The sequence below is a fragment of the Nuphar pumila genome, chromosome 7, assembly GCF_984573655.1.
Source record: "Nuphar pumila chromosome 7, dmNupPumi1.hap1.1, whole genome shotgun sequence".
In the NCBI taxonomy this organism is placed as follows: Eukaryota; Viridiplantae; Streptophyta; class Magnoliopsida; order Nymphaeales; family Nymphaeaceae; genus Nuphar; species Nuphar pumila.
In genome coordinates, this window is record NC_143255.1 from 12,079,389 (window position 1) to 12,097,072 (window position 17,684).

The window sequence follows — 17,684 nt, forward strand, 5'->3', positions numbered from 1 at the left end:
TTTAACAAAAGCCCCTCTCAGCCGTGCCCTGACCCCTTTCTCTCTGAGACTCGCACAGTCACAGGCACAGCATCCCTCTCACCGTGCCTGTAGGATTTCTGTAGTGAAGGATTCCGGACAATCCATCGGTGAATCTCTCTCTCTCTCCTCTTCTTCTTCCTTGCCTTCTCCTTCTTCTCATTTTCGTCTTCTTCTCCTCTTTTTCGGTTTTTTTAACAGAAGCCCCTTTGAGCTGCGCGTTAAGGCCCCTAACCCCTTTCTTTCTCAGACTCTCATAGTGCCTCGGCGCTATATCGTTCCCTTCGTCGAGAATCAGTAGAAGAAGAAGATATCTCCGAAGACGCTTATAAGAGCTTCTAGAATTTCTCTGCGAACCCTCTTGCTGAGGAAAGGAGGGAGTGTGAACGATGGCGGTGGCTGCTCCGGGGCAGCTGAACCTCGACGAGTCTCCCTCTTGGGGCTCGCGGAGCGTCGACTGCTTCGAGAGGCTCGAGCAGATCGGCGAGGGCACCTACGGGTAAGTCCGCAATCCACCACTCCTTTTTTTCCCTTTGAAGTATCTTTTCGCGGTGTTGGATCGAAATCTCTCTCTGCGTTTGGTTTCCCGAGATAAGCTCCCGAATCGTCTAAATTTAGGGTCGTGTTAATTGTTTCCGCTTGGAAGTTGTGTTTTCTGGTTCTTGATCGATCAAATTTGTGTTTCTTTTCGGTCTTCTCCTTTTGGGTGTGCATTAGGGTTTTTGAGTTTCTGTTAAAAACCTCGTTGTTAAGTTACAGAGAGATTATGTTTGGTGCCATATTTCTGCTGTTTTTTTGCGACTTTTCGCGAATTATAACTAAGATTACGATCAGTGGGCCAAGAAATATTAGGGTTACCGTTTAAGGTTTCCGTCTGTTAGTATGTACACATACATATAATCAAATGGATGCAAATGCAATAACACATGAACATGTACATGTACATGTATAGGTTGAACCGATAGATGCACGAGATGTTGACATACATATGTACATTACGGACTATTCGCGGTGACATGATATGGACATAAATATGTAGATTCCAAACTGAATGATTTAATGAACTAGGATTTTGGTGGTACTTTAATGAAGTTATCTGCTATGGTCATCGTGAGAGCTGCGGACTCCAAACTAAATGGAACTTCCCCTTGTTTGCAAGAATGATTATCATGAATTTGTGCTAGCGAGAAGGGAACCGCAGTAGCATCAAATATCTTCTTTGTAGGAATGAGTTGCAGGCATCCTTGTTTGTGTTTCCAACTTAGCAAAAGAAAATAACCCACTTAATGTTAGTAGACAAGAGCTCTCTTCCTCCTCCTTGAAACTATGTCGGCAGCGAATATGAAAATGATGTTGATCAATGCCTTCTACCCTAAAAAACCCTTTTTTCTGCAACCATATTGACCAGTTCCTTCTTAACTCCTCCCTTTGAACATAAACACAAAGCAGATAAAGTTACAACTTTTTATGTGTTTGCAATTATCTTTGATATGTAGTATTAGGAATATCCAGCTGCTAACTGTTCCTACAATAACCATTGACTGGCTACATTGAGGAAGAACCAAATATAACGATTCAATCGGTGCAAAAGCAGATATAGGGCACTTTATGCATATGTATCTTAGACGTGGGAATATTTAGGAGAAAGGTAGCATGAAAAGTGTGTCGCTCATGGCCAGTTGTGGAACACTTAGACCATAGAAGAATGTGCTTTGTGCATTATACATAACTATAATATATTTATATGTATATATTATATGTATAATGTACCCATATGTATATAAAGTGATGCCTTCTATAATGTGCTTATTATATATTATATAATCAGCTATGTCACATAGTTGCGGTTGCGGATGTGGTGATGCTGCACTTTAAAAAACTTGGGTGCGGGGTGTGTGGGGAGGGTATATATATATTAACAATTTTAAGTTAGCACTAATGAAATAAAAACAGTTATCATATCATCAATTCATCATGCATAAATTCATGCAATAAATCAAATTAGCAATCTATAATTGCTAGTCCTCATCAATAAAAACTAACACCACACTGGTGCGAAGGTGCGTATCGGTGTTATAAAAAACGTGCCTTGAAGTGCAAAAGGCGCATTTTTTTTTTTACAAAAAGATTTCTGATACATGATCAACAAGATTTTTGTAGGTTAATCTCATATATTTTCCAGTTATTTCAGTTATGTAATCAATTTCTTATTATATTACTATAATTTAACTTTGTTGGTTAATCTCGTATATTTTTCAGTTATGTAATTAGTTTCTTAATATATTTAACCTTTATTGATTTATCTCATATATTTTTCAGTTATGTAATCATTTTTTTAGTTATTTTTATATGTTAATCTCATATTTTTTAGAATAATCTCATATATTTTAACTTTTGTAGGTTAATCTCATATATTTTCCAGTTATTTCAGTTATGTAATCAGTTTCTTAGTATATTTTAACTTTTGTTGGTTAATCTCATATATTTTCTTGTTATGTAATCAGTTTTTTAGTTACTTTTATATGTTAATCTCATATTTTTTAGAATAATCTCATATATTTTAACTTTTGTTGGTTAATCTCATATATTTTCCAGTTATGTAATCAGTTTCTTAGTATATTTTATCTTTTATTGGTTAATCTCATATATTTTCCAGTTATGTGATCATTTTTTAGTTACTTTTATATGCTAATCTCATATTTTTTAGAATAATCTCATATATTTTAACTTTTGTAGGTTAATCTCATATATTTTCCAGTTATTTCAGTTATGTAATCAGTTTCTTAGTATATTTTAACTTTTGTTGGTTAATCTCATATATTTTCCAGTTATGTAATCAGTTTTTAGTTACTTTTATATGTTAATCTCATATTTTTTAGAATAATCTCATATATTTTAACTTTTATTGGTTAATCTCATATATTTTCCAGTTATGTAATCGGTTTCTTAGTATATTTTATCTTTTGTTGGTTAATCTCATATATTTTCCAGTTATGTAATCAGTTTTTTAGTTAATTTCATATGTTAATCTCATATTTTTTAGAATAATCTCATATATTTTAACTTTTGTTGGTTAATCTCATATATTTTCCAGTTATGTAATCGGTTTCTTAGTATATTTTATCTTTTGTTGGTTAATCTCATATATTTTCCAGTTATGTAATCATTTTTTTAGTTATTTTTATATGTTAATCTCATATTTTTTAGAATAATCTCATATATTTTAACTTTTGTAGGTTAATCTCATATATTTTCCAGTTATTTCAGTTATGTAATCAGTTTCTTAGTATATTTTATCTTTTATTGGTTAATCTCATATATTTTCCAGTTATGTAATCATTTTTTTAGTTACTTTTATATGTTAATATCATATTTTTTAGTAATTATTTGAGATTTTCTATTTCTTATTGGTTGTTATTTCATCAATAAAGCATTTCTTTATTTCTTTATATTTTTAAATATTTTTTATAATGTTTTTAAAGTTTTCAAAAAAATATTTGAGGCTTACGCTTTATGCCTCGAGGCTTACACCTCACCTCGGTTTTTGGTGGAGCGCCTCGCTACGCCTCAACGCTTTTCACAACACTGGTGCGTATGTATCTATATATATACGTGTATATGCGTGCATTTATGTATTTATATATAATATTAGATAAAACTGAACTTGGTTAGGGTTAACTGAATCTTTTTGGACAGAAATGGACCTCAGTGTGGTTGACTTCACCACAAAGAAAGCCGTGTCCAAGTGTCACACCCGCATGGGTGCTGGTGCGACACGGGTGTGGTGCCCTGTTAGAAGACTATGTGTTACATAGATAATCAGTAAATGCATCCTTTTATATATACTGTGCACAATATGTATTATACAATATATAATATAATTATACATAAAATATATAATATGTATGTAACTATATATATGTAAGTCCTAATGTTTGAGTAGTTGCACAAAAACCAATTGACTGAAGCTTGGTTTGCAACCAATCAAAATAATCCCTTGCTTAGTTGTCAAAAGCAGTGCCTAGGTGGGCTAGGCACAGAGCCACCCTCTAGGCTTATAAGTTTAGGTGGTACGGGCCTGTTTTATCGCCTAGGCAGTGGGGACATGGCTGTCTTTTCTTTTTTCTCTTTCTTCCTTTATTTCTTTATTTCTTTTTGTTCTTCTTCTTCCCGTCCCAAACCGTTTCTTTTTTCTTTCTCTTTTTCTCTTTTTTTTATTCTTCTTCTTCCCATCCCAAATCCTTTCTTCTTTCTTATTTTCCTTCTTCTTTCCCTTTTTTTCTCTTCTTATTTTTCCTTCTCCTTTTCTTCTTTCTCTTCCTTTTGCCCCTTGACCTTCCCTTTTTCTTCCTCTTCCTTTTATCCTTCTTCTTTTTCTTTCTCTTCAATTTTCCCCTTTTCTTTTTTTCCCTTTTTTTCCTTTTTCTTCTTCTTTCTCCTCTCGGCCCTCCACTATCTTCTTTTTTCTTCCTCTTCTTCTTGTTTTTCTTTTTGTTCCTTTTTCCACCTTTTTTATTTTTTACTTCTTTTTCTTCATTTTTTCCTTCTATTTTATTTTTTGTTCTTTACATGTATATATATGTATGTATTGTGTTATATATAATATACACATACACGCACGTTTTATGTTCATTGATTTTTACGATTTTCGCGATATGTTACACTGAATTACACACTTATACTTCATTCATAGTTACAATCATATGTTTTCTACTAAATTTAACTATTTATTGTATTATTTTTGCTTTTCTTTGTGTTATCTTTTTGGTCCCGCCTAGGCCCTGACTAGTCCTTTTAGGTATCTTTCCCGTAGGTTCCGACTAGTAGTTTTGATGACTAAGATCCCTTCTTAAAAAAAGGTTTTTGTTAAAAAAGGGCAATAGTAATGCTATGCTTGATCTCTCTCTCTCTTTCTCAATCTCAATCTCCCTGCACGAGGTGACCTTTTGCCTCCATCTTTTACCTTTAAAACACTCCATCTTTTACATAATGCTCCGTCTCTCTCTACTATTACCCACCTCCCAACCCCTTTTGGCAAATAAAGTATTTAGTGTGTTTTAATATGTCTAATTAAAGTATTTAGTGTGTTCTAATGCTTTACACACACACACGTTCTCTCTCTCTCTCATTTATCATGATTTATGGAACATCGTACCATCCTCCATTTCTTCTCCTTTATGCAAAGTTAAAGTTATGCATTTAATAACTTACCCACTTTTCCAAGTGTCACATTCATCACCATTTCATCTTCCTCTCCCCTCTTGCCATTGTTCTCTCTCTCTCATTTATGATGATTTATACAACATCGTAATGTATTTTTCCATTTCTCCTTCTGTGTGCAAAGAAAAGTTGTCATGCATTTAATATCTTACCCATTTTTCAAAGTGATATATCCACCACCATTTCATCTTCCATTCCTCTCTTGCCATTGTTCTAGTTTTCAATGCCATCAAAGCACCTACTCTCTCTCTCTCTCTATTATCATGATTTATGCAACTCACAAAATTTAGCGGAGTTTTGGTTATATATATATACCTATATACTGGTACAAAACTCATGCAAATGCACAGGGTATGACCTGTCCACAACCATTGAGAAACCTTTGCACCACTTCTCCCCTGCTTCATTGCAATACTCTAGAGAATCTGCACCATAGAATACAAGATCAACAAAAGAAAGAGGTGTACATGAAAAGTGCATCACTATGTCACATAGGTGCGGGTGTGGATACCAGTGCGGATGCGACACTTTCAAAGAACTTGAATTTGAGGGTGCATATATATTATATATCTTGGATATACTTGGCTCTGTATACCCAGACTAATTCAAACCTGGGTTTACTTTGACTCAAGTCTGAATCAGACTGAGTCAAAGCAAACCCAACGAACCTAGGTCCAATTTAGGCCTAGGTCTACTTTGAGGCAAGACTGAGACTGACTTGGGTCAGAATAGGTCTAGGTTCAATTCAGATGTGAGCTGCTTTGACCCAAGTCTGAATCAGACTTGGGTCCAGGTCAATCAGACTTGAGTCTGACCCAGTTAACACCTTGCTGCTTGCTTGCACCAGGTGTTGTAAAACAAAAAAAAGGAGAGAGAGAGAGAGAGAGAGAGAGAGAGAGAGAGAGAGAGAGAGAGAGAGAGAGAGAGAGAGAGAGAGAGAGAGGTATGTACCTGAATGGTGGGGCTCGCTGAAAGGACGCAAGAGGAGAGGGGTGACCCCATGCCCCTCTTTTCTTTGTCTTCTTTTCTTTTTTAACTTGAAAGTCTGAAATTGGACTCGATCAACATTAACTGAGTCCAGTTTTGAGTTTGGGTGCGACTGATCACGCATCCAAAACGTTTGACCGCACTTGGTGCGGCGAGATTTGCATCGCGTCGCATCCGATGCGGGTGCGAGGGGTGCTTAGCCGAGACTATGTGACATAGGTGCATCGTAATCCCTTAAAATATCATGACTGATGGCAGGATGGTGAAAATAAAGAGAGAGAGAGGTGCTTTGGTGGCATTGAGAACCAAAGCAATATATTAGCATGATGTGAGAGAATGATGAAAGGGTGGTGGATGTGATGCTTAAAAAAAGTGCAAACCCATTGAACTCATGACAATTTTACTTCCTTCATATAGAGGAAGAGGTGGAGGACGTTAGGATGTTTCAAAGAGAGAGAGAGAGAGAGAGAGAGAGAGAGAGAGAGAGAGAGAGAGAGAGAGAGAGCTTTGGTGGCACTGAGAACCAGAACAATGGCAAGAGGGGTGATGAAGATGAGAAATTGGTGGATGTGAGTCATGTGACACTTGGAAACATGGGTAAGTAATTAAATTCATGACAACTTTACTTTGCATAGATGAGAAGAAATGGGGAACGATATTAAGATGTTCTATAAATCATAATAAATGAGAGAGAACAATGGCAAAGGGAGAGGAAGATGAAATGATGGTGGATGTGATACTTGAAAAAATGGGTAAGTCATTAAATTCATGACAACTTTACTTTGCATAGAGAGAAGAAATGGAGAACGACAACACAGTGTTACATAAATCATGATAAATGAGGGAAAGAGAAAATGTAAAACATTAAAACACACTAAATACTTTATTAGGCATATTAAAACACACTAAATACTTTATTGGCCAGAGTAATTGGGAGGTGAAACAACATGCATGAGGGACTTACTTTGGATTGAGGAGCGTGAGTGTCAACCATGGTTGCCAGTCGAGGAAGCGGGAGCGGAAAGCAATAAGGGAAGCGGGAGCAGGAAGCGAGGCACTTTAAAAAATTTAGGAAGCGGGAAGCGTGGGACTACTTAGAAGTGAGTCACGAACCGTCTAGGAAGCGAACTGGAAGCGGCCTAAGAAGCGAGGGGGAAGCGAAAAAAGAAGAAAAAAATAAAAATAAAAAATAAAATGGAAAAAGAGGGAAGCGTGCTTCCCATAAAAGGGAAGCGTACTTTCCAAAAAAAGGGGACGCTTCCCCCACGCGTTTCGGAAGCGTGACGTTTTGCGCTTTCGGAGCGCGTATCGGGGAAGCGCGCTTCCCCTACTATAGGGGCACTTCCGGTAACTCTGGTGTCAACTTGGTAATAGTAAAGACTAAAGAGAGAATGTATGTGTGAAAGATGGAATTTCTTAAAAGTAAAAGCTGGAGGAAAAACGTCACCCTGTGCAGGGGCAGGGAGGTCAAACATGGCATTAATATTGTCTTCTTTTCTTTTTAAACAAGGGATTATTTTGATTGGTTGCAAACTAGACTTCGGTAACTTGTTTTTTTGTGCAACTTCCCAAACATTGGTATATATATATATATATATTTATATATAATACATTGCTAACGAAAACTCCGCTGAGTTTTGTGAGTTCCTGGGTCATCCACTGGGTTAAGCCAGTAAGAAGCCAAGTTGGACCAAGTCACTAGGTTGACTCGGCGAGTTTTCAACATTGCTCAAAACAGGTCTTGGTTCTTAGTCAGGCCTAGCTTGACCTCACTCAAATCCAGCAGAGTTGTCCATGTACATGGATGCAGGTTTTGAGGCTTGATGCTGCACATGTATGCTACATGCTTTTACAAAACAATAATAGTATTATTGATCTCTTTTCCATCAAGTTATCTGTATTTGTGCATTTACAGACAAAAACATGTGTGTGTGTGTGTGAGAGAGAGAGAGAGAGGGAGAGAGAGAGAGAGGAATCTCTTGGTCCTAACCAATTTAATTCCTAACAGTCCTAACTGTTTAAAAAAGCATGGATGCAGGTTTTTGCTATGTAGTCAAAATCAGTGACTGGGTGCCTAGTCGCCCTAGGCACCAAGTCAGCACCTAGTCCAGGGCACCTAGGCACTCTGGATGTAAAAGGTCCTGATTATTCTTTCTAGTCCCCACCTAGGCCGCCTAGGTGCTGACTAATCCCGCCTAGGCCGACTAGGCATCAACTAGTCCCTGCCTAGGCACAATCTTGTCCCTTTTTTAACCATGTATATATGCAGATGTATTATATGTATGTAGTTTCATGCATATATATATATATATATATATATATATATATATATGTAGTTTTTTAAGATATACATGTATGTGTGTATGCATATATTTTATTAAGTTTTATGATTATTGTAAATTTTGTATTTTCTTAACCTTTTTTTTGTCCCAACTAGGCCTTTTAAATGTCTGCCACAGAGTTGCCAGTCGGGGAAGTGGGAGCGGGAAGCGATTCGGGAAGCAGGACACTTCAAAAAATTTAGGAAGCAGGAAGCGCGAGACGGCTTAGAACCGAACCAGGAATCGACTCGGAAGTGAGAAGAGAAGTGAACCGGAAGCGACCTAGGAAGCAAGGGGGAAGCGAAAAAAGAGAAAAAAAATAAAAATAAAAATAAAAATGAAAACACAAAAAAATGAAAAAAGAAGGGGAAGCGAGTTTCCCCTAAATTGGTAAGTGTGCTTCGGCTTCCCAAATTTTTTGGGCGCTTCCCAGCACGTTTCGGAAGCGCCACGTTTCGTGCTTTGGGAAGCGCACTTTCCCATGTCCTATGGCGCTTTCGGTAACCCTGGTCTGCCGCCTAGGCGCCGACAAACACTTTTGACTGCATATGATTTTTGTTTACTTGATGGAAACATGTACTAGGTTTGATACTTTTCATATTCAGTTGTGTAAAGAAAAAAAATTGACAGCTCATCATTGAACTTTAAGATAAAAAAGACAGTTTTCCTTAAAATAATTGATCTAAATCATGTTTCTAGGTAATTATCAATAAAAACATCTATAGTTTCATATTAAGCAATAAACATCAACTGTGATTTCTTGAAGTGGTTAGGATGGTTAAGAGGATAAAGTGGTTTGGACCTACCAATTCCTCCACATGCGCACGCACACACACAAATACGCGGTGATAGTTTGTCTCTGTACTTAAATTTTCTCATTTTGGCATGTTGGAAATTTGTTACCAGTGTCTGATTCTCTTATCTATTTATGAATCTTACTTTGATTTTGAAAGTGCAGTCAAGTATACATGGCCAGGGAGATCGAAACTGGAGAAATTGTTGCATTAAAGAAGATAAGAATGGACAATGAGAGAGAAGGAGTATGCTAATTAGCTGTTTTACCATCTGATTCACAAGTAGCAAGCATGGCCAGTTATGGTTGGAGATGTTTTGACTGACTTTTTGTGTTACTATTGCAGTTCCCCATAACAGCGATCCGTGAAATTAAAATTTTAAAGAAGCTGCATCATGAAAATATCATTCAGTTAAAAGAGATTGTAACATCCCCAGGTTTATTTTTCTTCCTCTCTATTATTATTCTGTGAACTTTTGTTATATTTAGACACCAATCAATCTTAACTATCCTATGTTTAATTCCAGGTCCTGAAAAAGATGAACATGGGAGGCCAGGTATTCTTTGTGCTTCTAACAATTTCTTTAACATCTTGATCTTTCATTTTTTACATATTGAAAATATAGTGTTTTCATTTGACAGATGGCAATAAGTACAAGGGCAGCATTTACATGGTTTTTGAGTATATGGACCATGATTTGACTGGGCTTTCAGATAGACCAGGAATGCGGTTTACCGTTCCTCAGATAAAGGCAAGTCTGATGATCAGCCTAATATCTCCATCCTAATATGCGTAACTTTTGGACCAGAATAACCATATTGGTTGATTCTCATAGTGTTTGTTTTCGTATGACTTCTGTATGTTAGTGCTATATGAGGCAGCTGTTAACAGGCCTTCATTATTGCCATGTCAACCAAGTGCTTCATCGTGATATTAAAGGTCATATTTGAATGCCATTTCGTACCATGTATATTGTTGCATAGTGTCCAATCTAACTATTTCAGTTCCTTTTTTCCTTATGTGCAGGGTCCAATCTTCTGATTGACAATGAAGGACATTTAAAGCTGGCAGATTTTGGATTGGCTAGGTCTTTCTCTAGTGACCATAATGGAAATCTTACAAACCGTGTCATAACTCTTTGGTACAGGTAATCTGTCATTTGCTTGTGTCCCTTCAAATTATGACATGTTACTAACTCTTCAATATGGTTTCTAGTTTTTAATTGTTCAATTCATCAACAGGCCTCCAGAGTTGCTGCTCGGTTCCACTAAATATGGCCCAGCTGTTGACATGTGGTCTGTTGGTTGTATTTTTGCTGAACTTCTGCATGGGAAGCCAATCTTGCCTGGAAAAAATGAGGTATTGTCCACAAACTTATGACTGAAGCGTGTGCACATACGAGTATTTCAGTGTATCATGCAGGCTGCTTGTATTTTCCAGCACCATGTAGTCCAAAATCCAATGCTCATGCTGGTTTTCAGCTGCAGCAAGGCAGGCTACTGATAAAGGTTCAGCTGTCCTTCTGAGACAGCACCAGTACCTCCAATATCTGGCCTAGCAGTAGCTGGTATATATCAGAATTCCATGAGTGTGCATTTATATGTGCATGCACAGCATATGCTCAGACAAACTTAGACATTTGAGTGTACAATGTCTGCTTGGCAGTGGCTGGAAACTATCATGTGGGTGGGTGCCTATATATTGTCTAGATTCTGCTGGAGCATACTTTCCAGTAAAACCATTAGTTTTCAACATTTTCTTGATTTTTTCTGGATCAAGTCCTACACATATGATCTATGTAGTTTGTGCAATTAAAACATGTTTGGATCGTCTAATTCTGATATATAAGCATTTTTTTTGGGAGCATGCAAAAAACAAGTCTACAATACACTAAAATTTCTCCATTCACTAAATCATGTTTGTATGTCGAAATATGTCTGAGGGGTCAGACTGAGCAAATAAAACTAAATCCTATGATTCTTGGGTGGATGGTCATAATACACTACCACCAAAAGCAAACAACAACAGCAACAACTACGCCTTCATCCCAAAACAATTGGGGTCGGTGATATGAACCAAAAAAGAAAATCATTCTGGGTCTTCCACATGAATCCTTCTCCTCCAATCATTTCTATCCAATGCCATGTCCTCGGTGAGGTTCAAAGCATTCATATCTTTTCCTATCATCTCCATCCAAGTCTTCGTAGGCCTACCTCGACCTCTTTTAACTAATATATTTTCCCGTTTCTCCATCCTTCTAACTGGAGCATCATTAGGCCTTCGCCGAATATGTCCAAACCACCGTAAACGATTCTCTATCATCTTATTTTCAATGGATGCAATGCCTACCTTCTTACGTATCTCCTCGTTTCGAATCTTATCTTTTATTGTATTTTCACACATCCATCTAAGCATACGCATCTCAGCTACACTCATTTTTTGAATATGATGTCTCTTGGCAGCCCAACATTCCGTACCATATAGTAAAGCGGGCCTAATTGTCGTTCTATAAAACTTTCCCTTCAACCGCAATGGTATTCTACAATCACACAACACTCCAATTGCACTTTTCCATTTCATCCACCCAACCTTTATCCTATGATTTACATCTTCATCAATTTCTCCATACTTTTGAATGATAGATCCCAAATATTTGAAACAGTCGTCCATCGGTATTTCTTGCTCACCAAGCTTTACTACACTCCCATCACTACTTTGTTGCTTACTAAACCGACATTTCATATATTCTGTCTTACTCTTACTCAACTTAAAACCTCTTGCTTCCAATGTCTGTATCCATAATTTTAACTTAGCATTAACCCCAACTCTAGACTCATCAATCAAAATAATATCATCAACAAACAATATACACCACGACACATTTTCTTGAATTGATCTCATAAGCTCATCCATCATTATAGCAAATAGGAAAGGGCTTAATGGAGATCCTTGATGTAACCCAACCTTTATAGGAAAATTGGTTGTCACCCCTCCACAAGTGCGGACCTTGGTTACTACTCCTTCGTACATATCTTTAATTATACTAATGTACTTGAGAGAAACACCTTTCTTCATCATTGTCCACCAGAGAACATCCCTAGGTACTCTATCGTATGCCTTCTTCAAATCAATAAAAATCATATGCAAATCTTTGTTCCTCTCTCTATATCTCTTAATAAGTTGTCTAGGAAGATGTATACCTTCCATAGTTGATCTTTCAGGCATAAAACTAAATTGATTCTCCGATATCATGACAACCTTCCTCAACCTATACTCAATCACCTTCTTCCAAAGTTTTATAGTATGACTCATGAGTTTTATACCACGATAGTTTGTGCAATCTTGTATATCACCCTTATTCTTATATAGAGGCATCAAAGTACTCTTCCTCCACTCATTAGGCATCTTATTTGTCCGCCAAATTTTGTTAAAAAGATTTGTCAACCATTCTAAACCTTTCTCACCAAAAGCATACATTACCTAATTACCTATAGGTCCTATCCATATGTGCGTATGTATTATGCATTTGTGTGTGTATGTAATCTCTCTCCTCTCCCATTGTTCAAGATTTGCTGCAACATTGATGATTTGAGATCAGGCCACAGTAGCTTTTTGGGAAATTGCATGTTGATTGCCATTCTCTAATATTTAGCATTTTTAACTTTGTTTTCAGTTTTATGTTTTTACATGTTAGCCTTTTCTTTTTGTTTTTGCTTTTGACCTTTCTTTCGCTTGATAATTCTAGCCAGAGCAGTTGAATAAAATATTTGAACTATGTGGATCTCCGGATGAGGTTAACTGGCCAGGAGTTTCAAAGATTCCATGGTACAATAATTTCAAGCCTTCAAGACCAATGAAGAGGCGTGTCAGAGAGATTTTTAAACAGTAAGTAGGACAAATATGAATCTGGAGTTTAGCAAATATTTGTATTTTCTTGACTGTTTTATTTGTGGTTTATCTTGGATGGTTTCTGTATCTTTTGCCTACCTTCATGTTTTTATTATCTGAGTTTGAAGTTTCTGCTTTGATGAGATACAAGTAGATGGAACCCTAAGATGCAGTTTACCTTTTTGGTGTCAGCTTTGATCGACATGCTTTGGAATTGTTGGAGAGGATGCTAACCCTTGATCCATCTCAGGTATCATTTTGCTAATTCTTGTCTTTAGTTGGACAATGTCTCAACTTCCATGGTGAATCGTTAATGTATGCCTGTGAGAACTGGCACTGGGTGCAAGCATTATGCCACCTTGATCTGTATAGTTATAATGAAGAGTCCTGTTCAAGATCTAGCATTTGTTGGTTTTAGGCTCTGATGTATTATTAACATCTCGTTTGTGTATCTTCATTGCACTTTTTTAGGTTGTGCACATTTTTTTTAGTATTTAAGCTCGGGAATGGCCTAAATAGGACTTGAACATCTGATCCCTAGGTTGAGATAATGTGTCTCTAACAGATGCAACTATCTTATTTTCTTCTTAGTGAATATCAAGAATAATGGAAGTTTGAATCATTAAGTTTCTCTACCTCCAATGTCATCATTTGTAATTTTGGAAAGAGGAGTCGTCTGAAATTTCTCTGAGAATGCTCATAGACTGTCTTGGGCTACTTTCTAACTTCTATGACTTTGATCCATTTAATAGTTTTGTGCTTGCAAGGCTGCCAAATTTCTTGAGTTTACTATAAGGACTGTAAGTTCCTCAGTGAACTTGCTTTGTTTCATCTAAATGTCTCCATTTCTGTTTAAGGTGAAATTTTTTATTTGCAAGTTCCAATAATAGATGAATTGGAAACTTTATACAAACTATGCATGCTAAGCATTGCTTGGGATTTTCGTTTGCAACAAAAAGAGCTAAAGGATCTAATTTGTTGTCTGGCTGGTTTTGCTCCAGTATAGTCTGTCATGGCTATGGCCCATATTGCAAAATGTGGTTATTGGAAATTTCTTAGTGAGAGAATCTCTCTCTCTCTCTCTCTCTGTGCTAGCTGGGCAGTTTTGGATTATTTTCTATGACAAAAAGAAGAAAAAAGAAGAAAAAAGAAGAGATGAAGTTTTTAACTTTTTAAGGACTGAGGTACCACCTAATAACTTCAATTAATAACATGTTAGATTTCAGTTATTTTTCTTATTTTTAAAATCTCATGGCGAGTATTACAAATTTTGAATAAATCAATGTTTTCTCAAAAAGGGATTATCTTGGGTAACTTCAAAAAGGCTCTTTATGGATGAAGTTATAAGAGAAGTATGAAGAATAAAGTTCTTAGAAATTTGCTTTCAAGTTCGAGATTTAGGGAAAACAACTTTAGTTTATTATGATTACTTCTTTTCTTTTGGTATGAAAGCTGGGGATATCACAATCCTTCTTGAACCCAAACCTCTCTGCTAATGTTTTGAAAATATTTTTTTGATAACCTTTTTGGGTAACTTCTTGTTGTGAACATTCGTCCCTGTTTGTGGGTGGGCAAATTCATGATAGAGACTTTTGTCTGTATCTGGAATACTAGTCTCTTCTATACAGGTACTAACCCAGTCTGGAGCTGATGTTTCTGCTATCTGGAGTCTACCCATATTGGCAGCATTTTAGTTTGGAATGAAATGTCTAGACTGATGCAATACCTGCATGGCCTGTGTAAAGCAGAACTCTTGTTTTGGTGCCCGGGTCTTCACCAATCCCCAGACCTCATAAAAGAAACACTATAAGATTGAAATACAAACTTGCACACTGGATCAGAAACTTTGAGCTATGATCATTCTGATATGCAACTCTGTTGTGAATAAGGGACCTTGTTTAAGTTTAAACCGATGAACATTCTTGCAAGGGTTGAGTAAAACAGTAATATTTCTCATCATGATGTCGCCCTTTTATGTGGTTATGTATTCTTGGTCTAGAAGACCATCACATTTCTGAAAAGAATGTAGAAATTAAACCCTGGGCGTGAATATTTGCAGAGACCATCCATTGCCTTGAATTGCCAATTCATGTAAGTATAGGTTGTTATTCTCCTGGTTTATGTCCAATCTTCCTTTATGTTTATGTTAATTACCATGTATTTCTATTGTTTATGCTAATATTAAGTCATGTTATATAATGACCACAGTATGAGAAATTTTCCTGGAATTATGTAATTTTCTCTGTTACGAGTACCCTAGGTATTGATTCAGTCTGTATTTGTGAACAGGGTGTCAAGAGATCAAGGGTGTGGCTGTAAAAACACTTGACTTAATGACTGCTGATTTGATTCTGTGACGCATGCTGCTACTACCTTTTGATAGCTTACCAAAAAATTGTGAAATACCTTCTATACATTTGGGTAGCTACTATTTTGTTCATCTGGCACATGAAATGACATTGGTGTTAGGTTAGTGAGGGGATCAAGTGAAAGTGAGAACTACTGGTTTTGCAAATAATTTGCAGTTAGTTTTGGGGCTTTTTGCCAAATATCAACAATGTTGCTTGTCTGTTTCTGTTGTATTGTAAAATGAGGAAGTCTGTTGTGTTCTTGTTTTCGACAAAAGGTGGTATATTTTTGCATTTAGTTTCTTTAGGTGTTAAATTAGCGGATGATTGACACCATAATCTGTTCCAAATACACAGTGATGCCCCTCCTTGATTCCTTCTATAGATAAACTGGTGCCAGGGTTCACTAGACTGCTGTATATCTGACTGGAGGCTAGAGACACTTCCACCTGTATCTGAATTCTGTAACTGTTATGCACCATGTAGTTTTTATTATTTCATGAGCTCAGTGGAACTTATAATTTGAGTTTTTTTTTCCGGTTGTTTTGAAGTCTGGTTTAGAAGATACAAAATCTTGTTGTCTCTCATCATTTATTTCTACTTGGCCTAATACTCTTCTGTATGTATTCATCTCTGAGTGCGATCTTTGCTTTTCTCTTATCTGGATCTTTCCCTCTCTTGAACTCCCCATTATAAGTGGTCTTTTATTTCTAGCCTGACATATTCAATGGTCTACTGTTTCTAGCCTTCACTGCTGTTTATGATTCTCACTGGTGTTCTTTTTCTTACTTTCAGAGGATATCTGCCAAAGATGCACTTGACGCTGAGTATTTCTGGAGTGATCCTTTGCCATGTGATCCCAAAAGGTTTGAATTGCTTTTCTTGTTCATTTTTGTGTGCCAGGGGCCTGGTTCAATTGTATGGCCCCTGACAGTGGTTTCTGGCCTCCTGATAGCTTGCCCAAGTACGAGTCCTCCCACGAGTTCCAGACGAAAAAAAAAAGACAACAACAACGACAGCATGAAGAAACAGCCAAGAGGCAGAAGTTACAGCATCCTCAGCAGCATCAGCGTCTGCCTCCGATTCAGCAGCCTGGGCAACCACATATGCCGATAAGGCCTGGGCCTAACCAGCCCATCCATAATGCCCCACCACAAGTTGTTGCTGGGCCAAGTCATCACTACAACAAGCCTCGGGGGCCTCCTGGAGGGCAGAACAGGTATCCTCAAGGTGGAAACCCAAGTGGCGGTTACAATCCAAACCGTGGTGGCCAAGCTGGTGGATACAGTGGTGGGCCTTATCCACCTCAAGGACGAGGGCCTGGTTATGCTGGAACTGGTATGCCTGGAGGCGGTCCTAGAGGTGGAACTGGTGGCTATGGAGTTGGGGCTCCAAATTACCCCCAGTCAGGTCCTTATGGTAATTCAGGTGCTGGTCGAGGGCCCAACATGATGGGCGGCAATCGGAATCCGCAGTATGGTTGGCCACAATAATGTGGAAGCAAACAGTATGTTCGTGCTATGTGACATCGGCATTTAACTGGTGATTCTTCGTGGTGAAGAGTGGATCCTCCTAAAATGAAGAACCCTGCTATTTGGCCTTGATGTGGTTTGCTGAATCGTGCACCACAGGCATTCTTAGAACCAGTGTTGAATATTTTTTAGTGTCCCTTAAACCTGGGATTTAGATCCATCACACACTTGTTTTCAGTTTGACAGTTTTATTTGATGAAAGACAGGTGAGGCATTTTGTTCCTGTACCACTCCCTTGTTCTGAACCCGAACAATAAGATCTAGAATATGTTATATGCCCTTTGTTGTTGATCAAGAAGTGACTGAATCATAAACTTGTAAATATATGCAAGAGTTGTTGGGGAATGTCTTTGCAGGTACGCAGCATTGAATTAGCATTCTTTCTTCTTTTGACCTCTTTTTCTTTCTTTTGCGATAATGAGGAGAAACCACCATAAAGGTGCGGACGTCCTGTTATGGGCTGAGAGGTGCCACATTGACCATGGCCCTGTTCTAGTGTCCTGTGTTGTAAAACTCCATGCAAACACACCCATAAGAGACTTGCCCCGTTAGGCCCATTCAGGTAATTTCTTGGCC

The 17,684-nt window shown here is 37.4% G+C and overlaps 1 protein-coding gene across 2 annotated transcripts; it reads left to right on the forward strand.

Moving 5' to 3' along the window:
• The first annotated feature begins 30 nt into the window (after window positions 1-30).
• On the forward strand, window positions 31-17,485 carry LOC149831154 (cyclin-dependent kinase C-2-like). 2 transcript variants are annotated; one of them, XM_090013705.1, is made up of 13 exons: window positions 46-128; window positions 269-517; window positions 9,505-9,586; window positions 9,686-9,776; window positions 9,867-9,896; window positions 9,982-10,091; window positions 10,207-10,279; window positions 10,367-10,487; window positions 10,582-10,699; window positions 13,086-13,225; window positions 13,421-13,478; window positions 16,372-16,442; window positions 16,532-17,485. In XM_090013705.1, exons 2-13 carry the CDS (start codon window positions 408-410, stop codon window positions 17,067-17,069), a joined length of 1,542 nt encoding a protein of 513 aa, XP_089869831.1. In that variant the 5' UTR covers window positions 46-128; window positions 269-407; the 3' UTR covers window positions 17,070-17,485. The 2 variants fall into 2 exon arrangements, with proteins under 2 accessions (XP_089869832.1, XP_089869831.1); XM_090013706.1 differs by having other exon boundaries at window positions 31-517.
• Window positions 17,486-17,684: the final 199 nt, after the last annotated feature.